This window comes from Rhyacophila brunnea, unplaced genomic scaffold (assembly GCF_057557595.1).
Source record: "Rhyacophila brunnea isolate RB1 unplaced genomic scaffold, BYU_Rbru_1.0 scaffold_23, whole genome shotgun sequence".
NCBI lineage: Eukaryota > Metazoa > Arthropoda > Insecta > Trichoptera > Rhyacophilidae > Rhyacophila > Rhyacophila brunnea.
In genome coordinates, this window is record NW_028232893.1 from 23,722,200 (window position 1) to 23,746,286 (window position 24,087).

Genomic DNA, 24,087 nt, shown 5'->3' on the forward strand with positions numbered 1-24,087 from the left:
GACCGCTTTAATTTTGCCATCCTTTGAGTGACCAAGACTTTCCATCCTTCTCGATCTTCCGCTTCTCTCAGGGCAGAATGAATTGTGCCCCCAGTCAGCTCTTTCACTTGGTCGCTCCAGCGCGCAGACGCTCTTCCTCTGCTTCGCCTTCCCTGGAGGCCACCCAAAACCACCAGTCTCTCCAGTTTGACATGCCCTCCAAAATCACGCAAAATACTAATTTCTTTCTGCTTTATGTGCATGTTCTAAATATCGGATGACCTAGAGTTTTTTTCTAGCATACATATTTATATATATATGTTACGCCGAATATGCGAAATTGACTATTACATGAAATGGGCAGAATTTTGCCTAAATCATGAAAAATGCAAGCCCTGAGCTGAGTGTGTGAATTCGGCAGTAATATTTCTGCCTAGTTCATGCATTGGGCAAATTAGATAGTAGCGCTACAGTAGTGTTTTTTTCAACTAATCAAACTAACCAAATGTGTCAAATGTCATTGATTATATAAAAATATACCAATCAATAACTACAATGACGTTCATATCCATTTACTATGCCCAAAAAATCTAGAACTATAATATGATAACGGAAGAATTTTATTAAAAGATATTTTCGCGATTTGATTCGTGCTTGGGTATCAATCGTGCAATGATCGATTATTTGTTTGTGATAGTATGATTTGATAGTTTGTTGACACTTGTTAGCTAACATCAAAATGGACATTCAGTTGAATTCAGAATTGCAAAACATAACCTAACCTAATAATAATAATATTATATTATGTCCAATTATAACTAATAAAATCATTTGTATTAAATTTACTTTTTCTACTGTCATGTTGACAGTTTAAGAATTCCATACCCTGGCGAATTCACGCACTCGGCAGATAATTTACCTAATTCATGAATAAGGCAACGGGCTTGACTATTACATGAATTAGGCAAAATTTTGCCCATTTCATGTAATAGTCAATTTAGCACATTCGGCGTAACATATACACATAATCCGTTGTTAACTCTAAAACTTACCAACTTTTGGCTGCAACCCCACGAATTATAATGTAGAATTTACATTCACTCTTTTAACATTGTTATACATTTAATCAACTTAGTCACCAGTGCACATGTATTCCTTCAATTCTCAGCTCCATTCTTCTTAACATAGGTACATTGTAATTACAATTTTTATTAATTTTGAATTACACTGGTTTTGTTATAGTTTTTGACTTGCCAAAATCGAAGAAACTAATAGTTATTGTTTTCATACATTGTTGTACTTAATTAATTTTTATTGTTTTAATTATAATAATCACTTCGAAATAGCGTTAAGTGCCATTGTTTCATTTAAATCATTTATTACTGCAATGTATTATTTTATATTGTGACATGTGTCTTTTTTTTTTACACTTATATTATTTTACAGAGAATGTGATTTTAATTATGTACAGTCTATTATTGCCAGTGCAATATTGAGAAGTTGTTAATTTGCTGAGAAGTATTTTTTTATCTAATTTCTGGAAGTGTAGAAGTCTGTTTTATCGTGTCAGCAGATTTCTACTTCCGTCGACATAATAATATTACACTTATCTTTAAAACAGATACGTATGTACAAAATCAATTTATTTAAATGTTAGATGAAATAAATGGTAATAATTTGAATGAAATATGCAATCTGCGAAGCCATCTCTTTCAATTGCCTTAAGTTCCGCATCCTTCTTACCTTTACTTTATGACCTACATCCAGTGGCGGCTCGTGGATAAGATATCTGGGGGTGCTGCGGTTGATTAAAAATAAAAAAAATGTTTATTTGGATTATATTTTACTATTAACATCAAAATTAAATATAAATTATTAATTATGTTAATAAGTAATTAAAATAAATAACTTTGCATAAATTGCTTGCAGAAATAAATTTTAACAATGTTAATAAATCATTAAAGCTATATTTCTTTCCTCCGCTGTTGCACGCGTGCGCGTGCTCACGTAAGAACGCAGAAACAGCGAAATACTGTCGGGCCGGCAGTACCGATCAAGCTCTCATCTGCGTGCCCCGCTCTCCGCACCCCACCTTCGCCCATTCGAGCATATTCGTTTGAAAATGGTACTGCAGTACCGCGGTGTATGATAATTATTGGATGTATCGGTGTGCGGGCAAGCTTAATTCACGCTTAAATAATATTGATATTTTCATATAATATACATAAATTTATGTGTATTACATTTTTCTCAATTTGCTTGGGGGAGCTGCAGTTCCGCAGTGCATATGGACGAGCCGCCACTGCCTACATCTAAAACGATATATAAAAATTTGATTTACTGAACTGTTTGGCCATGTGACAGACAGGTACATAATAAGATTTATATTTTTTATTTAGTTTTTCATATTATGAATTAATTAATTTACTGGTAAATTTAGGTAAGGAACGGTTGGATGGTAAAATATGTAATATGTAATTAAATTAATGTACTATATTGTATCAAGACAAAGATTTAATGTGAGAAGTAGAAAAAGGCATCTATTATGATTAAATATTATATATATCAATGATTTTACACAATATATGATAAAACATTATTATTATGAATATCGTAGTTTATATTATGAAAATGTTTGGAAATATATATATAAAAAATGGTAAATATTAATTAATTTCTTGTTTTATTTTTGATTATTTTTTACCCTTCACTTACATTTACACACTCTCGGGTCCAGATTTCGATAGTGTTGTGGTCAATCTGCTGGTGTACACATCGGGCATGTCTAATTTCGAGAAGGCTGTGATCTACTGTCCGGTGTCAAAGCTGGCAGTGAACAACCACACTCACCCATTCAACATGAACAAACATATTTGAGTACACGGCTTGTCAGCAACCATCACAAAGAAATATTTATTTCCCATACGTCGAGAAAATTATATGTTTCGGTTTTGTTTTAGATACTCACTGTCAACTATTAGTAAATAACAGGCACTCATTGTCAACTATTAGTAAAGTTATTCTCCTACCTGACCTCTCGAACCCTTATAGGAGAAAGGCATTGATGTAGACCAGTGGTGGCCAAACCGTGGCGCATTGCATCTTTGCCCTTACTTATTCTTTTGAGGTAGCCATTTCCCAGAGCTAAGAAAATTTGCAAAAAGTTATATAATATGTCGCTTTGGATCGACATACGTGAACAAGCTTTTTCATCCATAAAATCGATTAAAAGAAAAACAGGGTTGCGAATAACTGATTCAAATTTGAAGAATTCTCTGCTGCTCTCAGTAACAAATTTAACACCAAACATTGAAAGTTAATTTTTAAACGCATTTATAAAACCATTAGTATAATTTATGACGAGATAATTTTTGTAAAATATTCACGATAAAAAATTATATTGATAATCTCTGTGATCCCAAATTTGACCAGAATTAGGCTTTTTATTATTCAAAAAATGGGCAAGATTAACACATTTGAAGATGATTCTAAATATATTTATTATAAGCTATGTCTTTGACCATTCAAGTGTGATAAACATCTTATGAATAATGATTAAATAATGATTTAAAGGCATAGTTAGTTATAATACTATTGACATGAAATGCGCGCGAGCGAGGTAGCACTTGAATAGAATTATATTTTAATTTATTTGTCTATGCATGCGAATGACATCATCTTTTGTATGAAGAATATAGGTCATAAATTTTCTGTAGCAGCATATTATTCCCTCGGAAATGTGGTGAGGTGACTGAGGTGACGCAGTTTACAATTAAAAAATCATTTTTATTCATTTTATCTTTACAAGAATATTATAACATAACATAAAAACAACTCATAAATTTAAAATGTGTTTAAAATTTTATAATAAATGGGATATTTCGAAAAGCCCAGCTCAGTGTATATTTAGCGATTCTATTGAAGCCGATATTTCAAATACTAATATGGAGTTAAGTTTTAGTTCCAGTTTAGTATGAGACTTATGTCGCATACGCACGCCAACCGCTCTATATAGTATTCCAAATACTAGTAAGCATTTTGGAACAACTTTTGATACTAAGTATTTTTTTATACTGGTAGTAAGTATACGTAGTCTTCAAAATCAACCAGTTTTCCCACCTCTACTACCAAGTATAACAAATGCGGCGATACATTCTTCTTAGAACAGGTTGTAGGGCTTTTCCATCTGGTATAGACCCATATATCCTACACCACCTTTCTTTCGAATACATCGATGCCCACACTCAATGGCCTCCGTGAGAGTCTAACATTTTGACCTGTAGGTAGAGGGGATACTGGACTTTAGCTGAGTTTGTAGCACCCGTTTGCTATTATGGCTATGTTTTACATCTCCACCAATGACATTTCTTTGTGACTGAGCTTAAACGAGCGTAAGTCGCACCCTCGCAACTAAACTGCCACAACATCGCTGTAGGATTGGTTTGTCGAATAGACCAAATGTAAAATGTTCAGGAAATGAAAAACAAATTACATTATCCTATATTCTGCATAACAAGGTCGATTCCGACAAAAACGGATATTCGACAAACCAATCCTATAGCGACGACAATCCAAAAAACGTTAAACAGAGAAAATCAGCTTTGAAATTTTTACCTTTCGCATTTTTGTACTGTGTTTAGATATTGAATGAAGTTTTGACTTGAATTTGATGACTTAGAGATATGAAATTTTCAGTACATATTATACTATGAACGATAGACAATGAAACATAGTAATTAACTCAAACACGTAAATTTGGACTTGTGGCGGTTTAGTTGCGAGGGTGCGATGTAACCAATGCTGTATTTGATACTCTTCTTCATCTCTTCAATATCAAATCGTTTGATAAATGGGAATAAAAACAAATGAATTCTCTTTTCAGATACTTTATTTTCTTCTTTGAATACCTTCATACATTTGATGGTCCTGTTATCACAATATCTTTATTTAATACAACATTGTCGTACACATTCATCATTTTATGATTTTACATCACTAATACTGCAATATTCATTTCATTACACTTACATAGTACGTATTGAATAAAAATAAATAACAGTTGGGATTTCTGGCATTGGAGTTTTGCATTTTGGAGTATTGAGAAGCACCCAAAGATGGTAGAATTTCAGAAACATATTTGCTTTATTAAGAACCTTTTTGGTAAAATCCAAAAACAGTTTACCACATATTTCGAAAAGTCACAATATAATATGAATACGTGTATTAATTAAGGCTCTAAGTACCAAAAAGTAGTATTGCCTGTAGCTACAAAATACTGAGTCATTGCAGGAAAATTGCATGAAGCAGACTTTTTGAAAAATGTGTTTTCACAGTGTGAAGCGATCTCGGCAGCTTCCATAATTTTAGGAATTAAGAACTCGCGAGTGTCAACACACCGTTGTCAGCCATTTTATATTTAATGCCGTTGACCAATGCAGTGGTACTTACTCCATTATAAATAAAACACGCCAACGGACTTACAACGTCGCCAGATTTAAATATTTTGCTGTATTATTTTGACTCGCTTGACACTTAGAGTACTTAGACCATAGTTGACGTTATTGGCATTGGAATGTAGAACATTTTTCTATAAAAATGTCAGTTTTTATTTTTTTGGTACTTAGCGCCTTAATTAATACACGTATTCAATTATGGTAGGTAACAATAATTCTAATTTATAAGGATTTTAAGGAAGGACACACCAATAGCGAAGGGTGGAGGTAGGCTGTTAATATCCGCCATAAATAGTGCACATTACACTTTGTTAGCCATAAATGTATTTATTTTTATTTGGGAAACCCTGCATTAGATGATCCCAGTAGCATTACACTCCTCTGTAGAAGGTCAATTTAAGTAACATTTTGCTTTAATCATGTTTAGAATACACAAAAAGAATAAATTCCTTTAAGTTGGGCTGTCTATAAAATAACTATCTTCAAAGAAATGGTGGATAGTGTGACTGTGGTACTTCTCAATAGGTAGATATATTTGTTGTCTATTAATGAAATCTATTTACACATAGAGGAAATCTTGAAAACCTTCAATTTGAGCAGACAATCTATTCCTAACTAAAGATTAATAGAACTTTAAAAAATAATTATTGTAGAATTTAATTTATGCCTTTACATTGTAGTGAAATGTGTCCAGAAACTTGTGCGTAACTAGTTCGCCGTTTCACACTTCACTGGGAAATGTTGTATCGGAAATATATGGCCGTATATTAAAGACCGTCCAACCTCTTTGGGTCGTATAGTACTGACATAAAATTCATGTCTAAATAAAACACAGTTCTTGTCAGTTTACACTTTACAGGAAGCCAGCAGCAAACAAATTTTGAAAATAGCCGATATACTAGATTATTTTTATGTTAGGTTAAGTTTTCATTTTTGAATTCATTAATTTTGTAAAAATCAGCCATGAAAACTGAATTATTGTTCGTATTGAATCTAATAAAATTGGAGACCGTATAAGAACCGCACGGCAAACTGTGCCACGGTGAAATGTTTAATATACAATTTAAATAGCGAATTAAATAGAAGCAATTCATAAATTGTGTACCTTGGGTTATGCCGCGTTTTAATATGGCGATTTTTGTCATTCAACTGCATATTGAATGTCAGTGGATAAGTGGGAATCATATTTTAAGTTAAAGTCCTTTCTACCATTATCAATTCAACAGTGAATCATCATTCAAGTTATCTGTTTGTCAAAATTAGCCGCCAGACAATTGCTAATTGACAATTGAATGAAAAAAATCACCAGATGAGAATGCGACATTTTGCATGCCATATTTTGTCATGTTCACAAACTTCACCCTAGATAACTTACATATCAAGTGCCAGATGCATAGTTATAAGAAAATACTCTTAAGTACTTCTTAACTTAATTATGCTGGCGATTAGTGACTCGCGCTGCCACACATTTATTGGTAAAATAGTGAATTAAATAATAAGTTATAATATTATATATTATACAGAAATCAAGCAAATATGGTATATGTCGCCCGTATATGAAATTGATTATTTGTGACAAAGGGTTTACGGTTAAGGGTTGTAGAAAATGTAACATCACAGAACCAACAAAATATAATTAATTTATTTCTAAAGATAAAATAATAAACAAGAACATGGGTGTACGGTTTTGTGATGACAGTTCAGGGAAGGGGGTCAAAATACCCAAAACTGTGCAACATCATGAATGGATAATTGTATCAAGTACTGATTATAGACACAAACAAACAGATTACTTAAATATATTTGCTTAAATTCTGTCGACTATTTAATTATTTGACAGTTCACACTTGTGTTTGTGTTAAATTTTTCCGCAAAATGAATAGCGGTGTTAATTAATTGCCTGATTTCAGCCTCTATAATACCACTCAAGTACACAACTATGACAATGCATCTGGCCCTAAATAATACTTATATCTAATGCAGTGGAGAACGGTGGAGACATGCTGCGGAAATCCAACATAAATAGTGCACACTAAACTTTGTCAGTCATACTTATTTGTTTTCATTGAATTAAGAATACTAATTGCAGATGGTAATGGTTAGTTTTTAAAATTCAATTAAACCCTGCCTAAACTAAACCCACTATTACTGTTAAGTTTTCGTTCCGACGAATTAAAAATTTTGGCACAGAAATGCGTGTTGCGGATTTGCTCCAACTGCGAGACAACGCCATCATTTTTTCAAATGACAACGCAGTTATATTTGAATTAATACTCTCAGCCTTATTACTGAATTAAAAAAAAATACCTAGATGAAACAATTTTTATGTCACCAATAATTTATCAATGTATATATATATATTCTGCTCAATTTAGATTTTAATAAACCTCTGATAATTAAGCTGAAAAAAAATATATACTTAGTCATATTTTAGTTCATCGATTAAAACAGTGTTTTTCCATCTTTCTGAATAACTTAGCACACTAATTAGGATTTTACGACACACCAAAATTGTTAAATTGAAAAAATTCGCTTGAAATAATAACACATTTGCACTTATTATAGTTTTCAGTTGGGAAACACTGCATTAGTTCTTGGCTATGCCAAAAAGTGTCCTTGCGGTTTTTTGTATTTCACTGATGGTTTCACTTAAGGCTATACCTCAGTTGAGGCACGGTCTAAAAAGATCGTGGCTAGGCGATGCAGGTCGCGGGTGCAAATTGTGGGTGCATTTAATGTTCTGTTTATTGTTCTATCAGTAACAATAATAATATATTCATTGACATGTTTTCTTTTTAAAATAAATGGGTAACGTTTTTAGTTATCTTTATACGATTTAAGAATTAATACGCCCGTCGCCATCACGAAACAAATTGACGTGTTTCCAGCTCGACGTTCTCTCTCCGAATGGCAGCGAGGCCAAAATTTCGTCGCGCCTATAGTTGAAAATTATTTGCCGTTTCACTGAATATCATATTCACCTTAATACTACTTAGTGACATTTAATAAATTCTTTGAATTGCTTGAATCGAATTTTGATTCACGACGCTCCATATTACATAATATACCCTAAACCTACACTAATACCCTCATACCTTTTATACTTAGAGAGCATGGTATGTCCATTTCAATATACCTTTCTTTAGAAGAGCGAGGATTTCTAGGGATACATTTATTCATTCTACAATGATACATAAATACTGATTTAATTGGTAAACGGCTAAGCAATGTATTTAACACTATTTATGTAATGTTAATTTCAAATGTTAACAGAATGTTAATAGTTGGCAGACTAAGATGAAACTTAAGTAATTAATGACATATTAGGCATCTCTGGGTTGCGGTAGCGTGTAGGCCAATAAAGTCATTGGCCTAGGGTTCGAATCCCGGGTCTGGAAAATTCACATTTTAAATGTTTGCTTGGATCCAGAATATGAACCTAATAGGTTGAGCAAGTGTCTAACATTTATTTCTTGTAAAACAAAAGTCTGTGGAGGCCCATATGCTCCGTTTAAGATTAAACATGGTAATTTACAATTTTTATTACTGGATTTGGACGCCGAGACAACTGGGCGATATACAACTGGGTGCCTTGATGATTTGAACCAGGAAGAATACAAAAGTTGCTACGTGAACGTATAATAAAGCGAGATTAATTGTTGTTGCAGTCTCATGACGATGGTCGAACCGCAGACTATTGTTGCACAACAATAGTTGAAAATGAAATAATGATTTGCAAAATTGTGCAACGGTTTCGGCATAATATTTGATTGGAGTAATATATCAAAGAACCTTCAATGCAACAATCAAGAAGATTGCGCAATATTTGGTCTAATCAAAATAATATGTTCATTGGAATACATTGTGCAAGTTGTGAAACTATACCAAAGATACGAGTCTTTGTAACAGTTGGAAACCTTTATTCATTATTGATTGATACTTTATATACATTTATGAATTTATTTGCGCATTTTGTTCATCTGTGCGGCACCCAGTTGTCTGTTACCCGTTTGTCCCGACGTACAATTATTGGCGGTGCCAAATTATCATGGACTGGCTTAAATAAATCACATTGACACTAAGAATTATAAATATAGAAATCAGATACAATTACGATACATTATTGGCATGAATATCAAATGCAGGTCTGATTATCACATAAAAAGATAAAAAAAAACTGTGTCAATTTTGTTCTCAGTCTGTCAACTGTCATAATAATAATTATAAAATACTTTTTCTATATTACAATAGGTATACTGGACCGAAATAGAACTATCTAAGTTCAACATTATTAATATATTAATTCTTTAATTCTGTCTTATATCAATGGGTATTTTAAACAGTAATGAAATGGTTAATGAGCTGCTAAGAGATAAAGGGACACAAGCGCATATTATATGAAATAGTTAAATAAATTATCTTCTAAGCAGCGGCGCGTTTATTTGACACAACCGATTTATCAGAAAATTTAAAAGGGTGCCTCCGAAAGTCCGATGAGTTAAAACCAGTCACAAAGTTATTAAATTATATTGAAATTTAAAAAAAATGTATATTTCACACAGTTATCGTATGCGTATATCAGTACATTAGGCCTCTATGTAACTAAACACGTCACTGCCACTAAGACTAAGTCATGTACAGAATGCCGAGTTACATTAAATCGAAATATAATCAAAATGATATGCATAGACTAAAATAGAATGACAGCTATAAAATTATTAATTAGTGACTTAATGTCATGCTCCGCTATCATTATTGTTACTATTTTTTAAATTTCGATTTCACATACGAAAACTATAAAACATAAATTGAATCAACCGACGCATTGCGGATACAGTATACCTCAGTGTTCTTCAACCAGTAGTCCGCGGACTGGCGCCAGTCCGCAAGAATTTATTACCTGTCCGTGAAAGCTTTCACCATGCTATCAACCGACTATATCACTACACGATTCGGGGAATTCGCACTAGATGAAATGCTGGGAGAATTTTTAAATGCTGCTAATAATAACCAGAAAGTCATATTCAACATTATAAGCCAACATTTAAGCTGAAAACTTTAATAAATATTTCTCTGAAAATTAAGATCTATGTAAAGGCGGACCTCTAACCTCTGGATTAATAATCCCTTTTTGGAAGATATTAACTCATGCACACTATTGATCCTCGTGAGAAAGAAAAGCTGATCAAGCTATCTTCTGATGTCACTTTAGTGTCCAGACATAAAATGCAATCATTGTCTCAATTTTGGATATCCCTTGATAAAGAATAATATCCACCTCCGAATTATAAAGATCAGTCGTCACCGTTCAGGCAAAAGTCACCAACCCTAAAATATAGTTTTGAGATATCGCAATTTGAAAGTTTGAAAATGCAGGAAAAATCAGATTTTAATGTTTTTAAGGTTTTATCTACATTAAATTATTTTCTCATGTCTTCTTAATAATTTATTTAAGGTAATTTTACTTTTTGATGCTAATTAAAACATCCGGAAGGTTTTGAAGGAGGCAAGGTAGCTCAATTACAGGATCAGTAAAAGTCACCATCCATAGTATAGTGACTTTTGCTTGTATATTTATAACGAAGGATTTTTTTTTTTATATGGTCAATAATGTCTATTCACCTATAATGACTTTTGCTTGTTAAGATTTTATCGAAAGTCATTTAGTGAAAAACAAATAATTCGGATTTAAGCAAAATTTTACTAACTAATGTACCGTGGTGAGTTTTGCATCTTAAAGAACATAATTTTACGCTTCAGGTGACATACTCAACTCAAAACTGCCATTTTCAGGGTTGGTGACTTTTGCCTGAACGGTGACGAGATTATTGGTAATTTTTTTGACTTCCTATTTATGTGAAAAGAATTTTTCATCTATGTCAGTAATAAAAACCAAATAGAGAAAACGAATGGATGTTAATGCAGCGTTTCGTCTCTCAGAAACAATGCTGCAACCACATATATCAAATTTGCTTACAATAAAGCAGCAGCAGGTGTGGCACTAACCAAAAGTTGTAATTTTAAAACATTAGATTTAATAAATAAAATTCTATCTATAATGGTTATTATTTATGGCTAATACCGGTCCGCGAAATATTTCTCCTATGTTCACCAAACCACGGATGTTAAAAGGTTGAAGAACACTGATATACCGAGTAAGACATTTGTAGCCCTATGTTGTAACTTGTGACATGAAGTCATCCGACGACATGACGTAATTGTGACGTATGCTCAATACACGCATCAAGGCGAGCCGCCCAATGCACATGGCTCACCATAGATATTATTATGCTGAAACACCTATTTGTGTATGGGGACAATGAATAATGCCAGTATTAGAGTAGCGTTAATTTCTTGAAAACTATTGACTCACTCCGGTAGTACGTCACAATGATGTTATATGTCACCGGGCGACTTCAACTCACAAGTTACAATATAAGGCCCCTGGTAGGTATACTGGATTTGTATATTTTTTTATTGACATGGCAAGAAATTCATAAATTGTGCTGAGATGTCGACTGTTTATGAAAGTAATTGTCATCGTTGTTCATAATATAATAAGACGTATTTAATACTGTTAGCCTTTTGTGTTTGTGTATTTAATCAATACTCAAAATATTTCAAATGCTTATAAGGTAACCATAGCTTTTTGGCTGTTGTATGTGTGGATACTTGTAAGTTGCGATTTATATGTTAGCTGTCACTAGTCCTACTCGCATGTTCTTATATGCACAATGTTTGTTCACATATTTTTCGCTATTCGCTAATCAGCTAATAAATGATAAAATAGCGTATAACGATTTGTGACATTCCATTTTTAGGCATTCAATAGTAATTTTTTTACCCGTGTTTTAGGAAAAGCCACGTTAAGACCACTCACATAACTTGCATTGTTACGAAAACATTAAAAATATACTAGACATACTTGTAGTCTAATTCTATAATTAGGAATGCTTAAAATTCTCTTTAGAACAGTTTTCATTTGTGCCTACAAGTTTGACTACAAAACAATGAATCTTTTTTAAATTCTAATGGATTTAAGTTTTGTACTATTCCATTTGAGTCGTTTTTTGCGACCCAGGTTTCGCCTTTCGGCATCTTCAGACACTGTGTACACTAACCAAAAGGCAAATAAACACTGACAACGAATACTATTAACTCTAACTTATATAACAAATCAATACAATAAAGATTTATTATACGCTTATCGAGTGTATTATAATTAATAAGATAAGGGGTTTTTACAAATACTTCAACTGAGGCGTCTAATTCCAAAATCCGTATATTTATTTACTATATCTTCTTCTTCAACCATGTCCGATCCTAATAGGATCATATGGGCCTCCACAGAGTAGAGATTTGTATTAACAGATTTTGTTTTTTACGACAAATGGATGTCAGCCACTTGCTCAACCTATTAGGTCCATATCCTGACTCACACACAAATTGAAAAACAATATGTGTACTTGCCAGACCCAGGATTCGAAACTGAGACCCACGGGGTGATAGTCCAACGCTTAAGCCGCACGGCCACCGTGGGTGTCAAAGTAGATACAATAAAGTAGGTAAAAACTCCATTATCAACCTATCAAGTCAAGGGTCACAATAAAAAAATATAACAAACAAATTATGAATAGTTGAAGTGTTTGTAGAAACCCCTTATCTTATTAATTATAATACACTCGATAAGCGTATATTAAATCTTTATTGTATTGATTGGTTATATAAATTAGAGTTAATAGTATTCGTTGTCAGTGTCTATTTGCCTTTTGGTGAGTGTACACAGTGCCCGAAGATGCGGAAAGGCTAAACCTGGGTCACAAAAAAACGACTCAAATGAAATAGTAGAAAACTTAAATCCATTAGAATTTAAATTCAAATTCCGTCAAGTAACTTCGGTCAATAGTATTAATAGAATATTTTTTATATATAAATTTGGGATGAAAAAACTAACTGCATGGAAATCATATTTTACATATTGTATATCAATTGTGTCCCTTGAATCTCCAGCCTTCCATTATTTTAACTTAAAAAAAATAAAAAAATAGGAATATATTATATATAAACAAAAGTCCCTTATTCATAAAAAAAATATGTATAAATTAATCTATATTTAAATCCTGGAAGTTTCTTTCAACGTTATTTTTCTTCTTGGAGTCTTTGGAACACAGGTGCCTCTGTTTCTCTTCTGCGTCAAAGTACGGCTTCAGGGCGATCAGCTTTTGGGTGTTTAACTTGTTCAACGTCTGCGTATCGGGAAGATCTCCGCCTATATCCGCTGGAAGACATCGTTTCGGTAACACTTCTTTGTAGAACTTTTCCATGTCCACATCGGGCGGGTGAAGAACCATCTGGAAACCATGAAAATTTAATTGTATTCATTCATTTAATTATTCCCACGGTGGAGTAGCACCACTGCACAAACTGGCAAAATTTGTGCAAAACTGTCTTATCCAGAGCATCAATTCTAACACTTCGATACAAACCTACCCTAGATAGCTGCCATAGCGGCCGAAAGCAGTCTTGTGTATAGAATAAATGCATAGAAGCGGTATTGTGACTATATCGAAGATATTGAAGAAAACCTTATAGAGATGGACTCTAAGCCAGTGGCTCTTAACCTTTTTGGAGGTACTGACCCCCACCAGTTTCATATGCGCATTCACCGAACCCTTCTTAATTGGAAAAATAAAATATGATTTTTTTCAAATTCAAAACATAGGTATATATTTTACTGGTGCACAAAAAGCCAAACCCCTGAGACTGACTCACCGAACCCCTGGGGTTCGATCGAACCGAGGTTAAGAACCACTGCTCTAAACATATAAAAGTGAATCAAAAAGTCCCCATTGCATCTATTCTATACATAAGACTGCTATCGGCAGCTATCGAGGGTAGTTTTTCATATTTTTGTATCAAAATATTAGCACTTATTGTAACAATAAGTTCTATGTTTTAACAGCACCTCTCTTGACTTTGCTAAATTTTAGAGCGAGATAGACAGTTTTGACTGCTTAGACGGCTAACTTATTGTAACAATTATAATACTTCAATACAAACATATGATAAACTACCCTCGTTAACCGCCGATAGTAGTTTTGTGTATAGAATAGATGCGCATGTCTCTCTTGTTAAACCGAGCGCATTGACATCTGATAAATTCTGAGAATGTACCGCAATAAAATTTACTTAGGTCGGTCAGGATATATATAGTGACATTGAACATTATGGAGATGGCGTATATCTGTGATTATTTTGTCATATGGCAGTGGTGATTATTTGTTTATTAATTGAATTAGCGTTTCCGTGATAGAAATCCATTATAAACAAAGTTTATAATGGATTATAATTGATTATAAACAAAGTTTATAATGGATTATAATCGATTATAAACAAAGTTTATAATCGAGTTATTTATGTTGGCAACTGTTTCGAGCTACGAATCTATTTTCTGAAAGAATATAGATTTATCTTAGTGTCGTTTTGAAGATGGGTTCATAGCCCGAAATAGCTGTTAATCCTCCCTCACCTTGCAGCGGCGCTACACATTACATGGCGCGACACGTGGCGATGGACCAAGGCAAGCGGCAACGTATGCAATTTGCCATATTACACTTCACCGTGAAATGTTGTATCGGAAATATATGGCCGTATATTAAAGACCATCCAACCTCTTTGGGTTGTATAGTACTGACATAAAAATGTCTAAATAAAACACGGTTATTGTTGGTTTATACTTTACAAGAAGCCAGCAGCAAACAAATTTTGAAAATAGCCGAAATACTGGATTATTTGTTAGGTTTGGTTAGGTTTTCATTCTTTAATTCATGAATTTTGCCAAAATCAGCAATGAAAATTGAATTAATGTTCATATTGAATCTAATAAAATTGAAAACCGCATAGTATACAGTCATCTCTTTCCGATAGAAAGCTCACGGCTAACTGTGCTATGGTGAAATGTTTGACGTACAATTTACATGTAACTGGTCAATTTTATGCCAGAGCAAAACTAATATTTTATATATTGGGGAATAAAAACATGGCAGCTTGATATCTATAACTGTCATTGTTTTCACAGTTTGTTTACAATTTACATGTAAATCACGACCTTGTGCTAGCCCGCCCTATGCCACAATGCTAGAATGTGACAGGGTGAAGTAAGTAAGTAACGAAAAACTTTATTTTAATACAATTATCGAGATTATTTTCATTGTGGTAGTATATTTTTACGATGTCACACAATTTGAAGTTCAACCCCTGGAGATATCCTGAAGAGGAGAAGAAAAGGGTTATGCAATAAGGTCTACCTTCTTTATTAGTTCACCCTTCAAGAACGGCCTGACGAAGGCCATTATCTTGTCGAAGTAGGAGACGACGTTGAGTATGTGTACGGCGACAATTCTGGAAGGCATTCCTTCTTGGACGTACTGTAAATGTTTTGCCGAACCTCTGAAATAATGAAAACAATCAAGTTAAGGCGATACTTCAGTGAAACGGCAAATAATTTTCAACTATAGGCGCGACGAAATTTTGGACTCGCTGGCACTCGAAGTGTGAATACGTCAATTTGTTTCGTGATGGCGACGGGGGTATTAATTCTTAAATCGTGTAAAGATGACTAAAAAACGTTACCCATTTACTTTAAAAAGAAAACATGTCAATGAATATATTATTATTGTTACTAATAGAACAATAAAAAGAACATTAAATGGATTTATATGACAAATTATATTTTGGTCGGCATGCGTCATTTGCACCCGCGACCCGCAATCCGCGCATCGCCTAGACACGATCTTTTTAGACCATGCCTCAATTGAGGTATAGCCTTAACATTCAGAGATGCGTAACAAATAGGAATTAATATTATTCAACATACATAATTTGAAAACATCTCATGCATATACACACTAGAAAAAATCCTTTTTAGAAAAAAATACGATACCCGACAGGACTGGAACCTGTTACCACTGGATTCGCGCCAGTGTGTTTTTCCAATGAATGATTTAATGGCATAATTTTAGATATTTTATAGATAGAAGAATATTTTTTGATTATTATTTACTATGGCTCAGATTAGGCAGTGTTTAACTGAATTTAAATTATTACAAGATAAAAAGAACTTTTTATATACAACGTTTTTAAATTTTCTGTTGAATCATATAAACTTGACTTGACTAGCTTAAACAATCAAAAAAAATTGTATTTGATAGAAATAATACTGAAATGTCATTTTGATACACATATTGATTTCCATAGTAACACACGTATATATTAATAATTTCCTAGCAACCAATAATAGTGGATTGGATTACGGATTTCTTCCGAAATAACTTTTCATACAAAACAGAATTAACTGAAAATGAATTTAATTCTACTTAAAGATGGCTAAAAGTATTAAAAAAATGCATTGGCATCGTGTTCTGATGTATTCTAAAAGTTTCAAATGTCTAGCTAGTCGGGAAGTTAATTAAACATCGATTGCAAGATTTGTACTGGACAAACAACTACCGGACAAATAAGAATACGACCTAATAAAAACGTTGTAAAAATTAACAAACACTATCTACACATTGTAGTCTTAATTCAATGAAAACAAATACGTTTGATTGACAAAGTTTAGTGTGCACTATTTGTGTTACAGTCTACCTCCACCCTTTGCCACTGACTGATACAGATACATAATTGGTTATTATCTGTGGGCGGTATAAGGTACATGGAAACCTAAGGTAGTGCCAGGCTTAAAAGCCACCTCATTAATATTTTGCATGTGAGATAAATTGCCTTAAGAATATAGCAATAGCTATGTTCCGGATTTTTGTCAGTAGGATTGTGAAAAATGCCTTTTTTTAAAGATTTTGATACTTTCTGACGAAACAATCAGCTCATCTGCTACATAAAAAACCGCCACTGGTGATTATTACAACTAAGTAGTTTACTTGAATATGGAAAGACATCTTACCCCAAGGGAACTCTGGTCAAATGACTTAGCTTCACGCCTTTCATGTCTAAAAGAAAAATCAGTCCTTTGTGAGGCCCATTTTCATAAATATCAGCATCTGTAAAGGATATTAAAAAAAGTTAGGCACAGATAGATGTTTAAAAAGGCTCATTTACACACTTTTGCACGACAAATTATTAATTGATATTAATACTATCAATTTTCAATTTATTTATTTTTAACATATTGTGGACATTACAAATTATAAGTTTAAGACGTTCACAACATGACATTTAGAAACAAAGAAATATAAAACAGTATTACATAAAAAAAGAGATAGATAGTATGTTATTAAACAGTAGAAATGTGTAAAAACAAAAAATATAAATTAGATAGGTACAAGGAAGTACACCGGATGAGTTAAGCAGACCCTATTTTAAGAATTTATAAAACAACGTCCACCTATACTCATTCTCACGTAGGCGGAATATATCAACACCCAAAGCAACTTCGTTGAACATAGTTATCGCCCTCCCAATTGGCATTACCAGTGGCAGGTTGGTTCTGCACCTTGGGAGAATAAACAACTGATGGTCTCTATTTCTAAGATAGTTATCAGGGACACACAGGTCAACACTGCCCAGAATGGCAGAGTTCTCATTTATACCTCGTATAAGTCGAAAATCGACTATCAACTATTAACTATCGACCGAAGGTACTTGATGGAATTTGAATTTAAATTCTAATGGATTTAAGTTTTGTACTATTCCATTTGAGTCGTTTTTGCGACCCGGGTTCGAATGAAACATTAAAATCGAAGCATTTCGGGATACTGTTTTGTAGACTAACCATAATACGATTTTAGAAAGTGAGAAATATATTCATCTAACTAAGTAGGTACTTATAATTCAAAAAGACTAACTGTTAACAAAAAAACATTAATTATGTAATAATAATTTTTAATTACTCTTAACTGAACATAACTTCTTATTAAAAAGTTATTAATATTTATCACTTCTTCTTCGTCGTGTCGGGTCTTCAATAGCTACAATGTGTCTCTCCAGAAGTTGGCGAAGGCAACACCATTTTCCTTGGCTTGTAGGATCTCGTCGAAATTGCAGTTTACTGGGCAAGACTTGCATGAAAAAAGGTGCTCCATGCTTTGCATTTCACCGCACTCATAGGTTTGGCGATTGGAGTACCCCCACTTCACCATGTTGTCTCGAGTGCGCCCTACCATCGTTCGCAGTCTGTTTAGGGCTTTCCATGTACGGTACCCGAGACTGGCTCCGGATGGGAGATGTGCAAAATAAGGCTAAAATCCAGAAGAAGCTTTATGGCGTCAACCCGTCCCATCCGAAGAAGATAGACTATCTGCATGGGAGGCGAACCTTGCCTCTGAGGGTCTCGAAGATTGGGTAAAGCCAGCAGAGCATCTCCCACCCGGAGCCAGTCTCGAGTACCGTATATTTATCACTAGTGTGAGCTCTCTTTAAAAATTCAATACAATTTAGTTTACAATCAACTTCATTACAAAAAAAAAGCTTTTACAGTTGATTGAGCCATTCTACCTCTTTCTTCAGCCCATAATGTTATTCATTATTGAGAATATCTTTTCATAACACTGAAAACAAACACCTTCTTCTTATTGTGCCATTCCCTAGCGGAGGTCGGCCACCATCAAGGCGATCTTATCGTTGTCGTCTGCTACCCGGAACAGTTCGGTGGAGCTGCACTCGTACCAATCACAGAGGTTGTTAAGCCACGAAATGCGGCGCCGTTCTCTGCTACGCTTCCCATTGATCTTTCCTTGAATGACGAGTTGGGGAATGCTGTATTTTTGTCCTCTCATAATGTGGCCGAGGTATTGTAGTTTCCTGGTTTTGATACTACGTAGAACTTCTCGGTCCTTCCCCATTCGATTGAGAACTTCAACATTTGTCACCCGGTCAGTCCAAGGAATTTTGAGGATGCGTCTATACAGCCACATCTCGAAAGCTTCAAGTCTCCGTGAAATCTCTTGGTTTAGCGTCCATACTTCCATACCATAGAAAAGAATTGAGAGCACATAACAACGTACCATACGCAGTCTCATACCTAGGTTAAGATCTCGATTGCTAAGGAGGCGTCTCATTTTGAGAAAGGCGCTCCTTGAGATCTCAATTCTAGTTTTTATTTCCTGAGACTGGTCCCATTTCTCATTGACCCATGTACCTAAATATTTATAATGGGTCACACGTTCGATTGGTTTGCTGTTAATGACAAAATTTGTGTTGGTGTCTGGTGTCGCTGTTTTTGATACTAGTAAATAGTTTTGTTTTCTTGAGGTTCATTTTTAAACCATAAGAATTACTGACCTCATTAACACAAACACTGACTCGAGTAAATTATCTACACAATCTGACAGAGCTCAACTAAAATTGTGCATGTGCGGCGGTAGAATGTCTATTTGGCACTTTTATTTTTTTTCCAAATAACCAAGGATAAACTGGACTGGACGTCAGGACTATCTTCAAATCGGGACAGTCCCAGTATGGTAAGCTTACTTAAAAACCTCCGTGACTGATACGAGTGCAGTTTCACTGAATTGTTCCGGGTAGCAGAATGATAGAGCAAAAGATAGGGGATGAAATGCATAATAAGAAGATCACTGTCCATGTATTCTTATTCTTTTGCTGCTACTGTGAATAGATTTAAATTTAATGTACCAACCGATAGTCATGCAGAAAACTCTGCAGCCAGGATTATAGTTGTACTTATCGGGCGAGAAATCGTGAAGTCGATGAAACATGATTGTATATCCTTCATCAGTCTTTTCTGGAAGGATCATGTATTCCCTGTGTAAAAAAAGAATGAAAATTGGATAAGTTGTCGTGGAATTTTGGGTACTGTTCGGTTAGTTATCAGGAATACAGCGGAAAACACATTTTGAAAATAACCGATAAACTGGATTATTTGTTAGTTTGGGTTAGGTTACTGATACACCCCTGTTACAGGCGGGCTTCTCCCGGTGTAAAATAATCATTTAGTAGCTTAAGTCGAAACGTAACCCTGACCTCTAGAAACGGCTTCATAAAACATCTAATCTGATTCCTTGCTCAACCACGTAAGTATTTCTTTTTAATTTAAAAAGTAAAAATGATGATGGATGAAAGAGATAATTTTAAGACTAAATATAAGGATTTAAATATAATAAATTTTGCCGCGCATTGTGCGTGAAATCCTCGCGCGCCGGCGCCAGGGTCAGGCTCGTGATTCGCCGAATCAAAGATCACGCGATAAAATTTGGCCAATCACGAGAGTCCTTTTTTTGCTGGATGGCGTCGGTACGAGGAATTTAAAAAGAAAAGAAAAAAGGATGTTAGTAAGCGTCCCCTTTCCGATAGGTACGGACCTGACGACTACAACTGTAAAAATCCCAAATATAATTTGTAAAACTAAAAATTAAGAAAATGTAAAATATAAACAATATCACGTTACGAGCACGAAGGACTGTGTTTTATTTACACTCCAACCGTTTGAATTTCTTTTTTTTGTGAATCCGGGGTTCGATGGACTCCTGAGCTAGCCGCTGGAACCCCGAGGATCTCAATGGCGCCTGGCAACATGGGGCGTGAAGAATCGCATTAATTCTTCCGAACCCGCGAAATAAAATTTACGCCCGCGAACGCTAAATAAAAGTTTATGATCCAGGAGCCGGAACAACCAAGAAATGGTTAACTAAAAAGCGGACTCCGACGTAACCCTTATCGAAGAAGAAGTGCTGTCTCCAACATCAAACCGGGAGGGCCCTCTGGTGTTCGAAGACAGTCCACATACGGCGCTGACCGCGCCTAGCGTTGTGCTGGAGACCGTAGCACCAGCGCGTCTCCAGTACGACGAATGGCTGCACAAATCCCACCTATGGAGACCAGACACATCATCGACGGTATCCAGCGAGGAGGGCTCGTAGAGGCCACGGCCCACTCGCGACGAAAAACGGCGAGCAAAATGCCGATTTTCCTAGGGTATCACTAACATGTCGTGTACCCTAGTCGACCACGGGATGTTCGGTGAGGAGAGAAAAAGGAAACGCGAGGCTAGGGAGCCTCACAAGAGGGCTGAGAAGGCGCGCAAGCTGAGATGAATCGAAGAAGCTGTACGGGCGCAGGCTCGACCACGAGGAGATGAAGCAGGACCAGTCGCCAACCCTCTAGTCAAGGGTGAACGCCGAGTTGCTGTTGGAAGTTTCAGTGTAAACAGTGTAGTTAAAAGTGAAGATAATAATCGTAAATATCCGGAAATTCTTCTAATTACGGATAAAAAGTTAATTAAGGACCCACTTTCTGAGCCCTATAATCTTAAGTTCGTTAGTAAGAAAAATGTACATTCTAGTTTTAAAAATAACGCTCCGCAAAGTGACGCCAATTCTTTCCGTTCAAATAAAGTAAATATGAATGAATTCGAAAACATTAACATTGAAAATCGCAAACAATTTTATAAACGGGAAAGACGATATTCTACAGTAGCGCGAAACCTGTTTCAAAGTTACGCCGTGTTAATAATTTGAATCCAAAGAGAAACGAGGAAAATAGTACACTACCGTCCCTATTATTTCTTTACAAATTACCAATCGTAAATTTAACACAGCGAAAACGGAACGGGAATAATAAGGCGTCACTCGACAAAGTGTTAGTTGTTATGTTAAATTTTAATAATAAGTTAAAATTAGGTATAAAAGGATGAAAGTAGAGATTGTATGCTTGTGATAAAAAAAAAAAAAAAAAAAAAATGAGTCAATAAGCCGTAAATTTCTCAACGGGGTTTCAATAATAAAAAAAAAAAATAATAATAATAAAACGTGAGAGGCACCGTAAATCGGCGCGGCGCGCCTTGGAATAGGATGTCGGGCGCGTAAAACAAAACAACATTTTTTTTTTTTAATAAAATGGGTTTCACTAAAAATAAAGTTAATTACACAGTTTTAAGTGTACTGATTCAGAAATAAATATAATGAGAGGGTGGAATATTTCAATTTTTAATATCAATGTGATTTATACAGTCAATACAATGTTGCAAAATAATTATGGGTATTAGGGTAAAATATTAAATGTGATAGTAAGTACCATAAGTACAATGGGAAGATTTTATATAAAATTAGTAGCTATTTAATGTATGGGGTAGGAGTAATTAATAAAGTAAATTCGAATAAATTTAAAGTACAGGAAGTCTAATGAACGAATAAATTACTAAAGAAAGAAAAAGAATAAATACAGATGAAGACAATTTGGAAGCACAAAGGGAGCCACCTCTCGAAGTAAGCGCATCCAAAGGCAGCGTAGCCGAAAATTCATGATACCAAAGCTTGATGGTGTGGAGAGTGCGCACTCTCCTTTCTCGCGCAGGTTCATGGAGAGACTAGGGACGTGACGCCTGAAAGATAGTGAAACAACAAGAGGTACTTCCGAAGTGTAACCATCTATAAAAAAAAAAAAAAGAAAGGGAAAAGGATACTTATTGTAAACATCCATCCTATTACCTGTGGGAGAGCCGTGTCGCCGTCAACGAGCCTGGCCGTTGTACCGCTATACGATGCCTTGCCCGCAGTAATAGGAACAGATGGAGACACAGTACCTGTCCATCTATGAGGTGATACTCCAGAGACCAGCAGATCAGTGGAAAACTTTCCACAGGAAGATATCCGCTGCTCGGAACGAGCCTGGCTCAATAGTAACGCCACTACCACGCCCTGGTTGCAAAGGCAGACGACGCCAAACGAGGTACGCTCCTATTGCACCAGAAGAAGAAAAACGTAACACGAAACTATAATTCCGAACGAGGGCTAAACGTCTACAAATGTAGCCTCTCGGAATACAAAAAACTGGACAGCCCAAGAGTCAAAGACTATAGCTCCGCGACCCCTCCGCTGACTAATAAAAACGAATAAAATAACAAGAAAACCTAATTAAAACAAAGTAACACAAAATAAATGTACTACACTGAAATTAAATCAAACTCTGACCTATTCAAAAGTATCGCGAAAGCATTGCTTTGAGCTGAAAATAATAATCCAAAATAAATATAGAAAATAATAAAAATAGAGCTAAAGTATAGAGTTTTATGTTAGAATAGTTAGATTGTAGTTGAATTCTTTTATAAACTGTTTATCATGCCATGTACTTAACGGATGAACAAGGAATTGGATGGGTGGCCGATGAGATCAGGGCGTACCTTTCGACTTTAATCCAGATGGGGCGAATTGATACACCCCTGTTACAGGCGGGCTTCTCCCGGTGTAAAATAATCATTTAGTAGCTTAAGTCGAAACGTAACCCTGACCTCTAGAAACGGCTTCATAAAACATCTAATCTGATTCCTTGCTCAACCACGTAAGTATTTCTTTTTAATTTAAAAAGTAAAAATGATGATGGATGAAAGAGATAATTTTAAGACTAAATATAAGGATTTAAATATAATAAATTTTGCCGCGCATTGTGCGTGAAATCCTCGCGCGCCGGCGCCAGGGTCAGGCTCGTGATTCGCCGAATCAAAGATCACGCGATAAAATTTGGCCAATCACGAGAGTCCTTTTTTTGCTGGATGGCGTCGGTACGAGGAATTTAAAAAGAAAAGAAAAAAGGATGTTAGTAAGCGTCCCCTTTCCGATAGGTACGGACCTGACGACTACAACTGTAAAAATCCCAAATATAATTTGTAAAACTAAAAATTAAGAAAATG

General features: G+C 34.8%; 1 protein-coding gene across 2 annotated transcripts in view; it reads right to left on the minus strand.

Annotated features, from left to right (window-relative positions):
- Positions 1–13,395: 13,395 nt before the first annotated feature.
- LOC147069750 (alpha-tocopherol transfer protein-like) overlaps positions 13,396–24,087 on the minus strand; it is a 53,313-nt gene continuing 42,621 nt past the window's right edge. For both annotated transcript variants that reach the window (XM_085950640.1, XM_085950639.1), the window contains exons 3-6: positions 20,083–20,207; positions 17,392–17,488; positions 15,740–15,881; positions 13,396–13,783 (exon numbers count right to left, since the gene is read on the minus strand). In XM_085950640.1, coding sequence (XP_085806766.1) covers positions 13,535–13,783; positions 15,740–15,881; positions 17,392–17,488; positions 20,083–20,207 — 613 coding nt within the window. In that variant the 3' untranslated portion in view covers positions 13,396–13,534. The remainder of the gene's footprint in view (positions 13,784–15,739; positions 15,882–17,391; positions 17,489–20,082; positions 20,208–24,087) is intronic.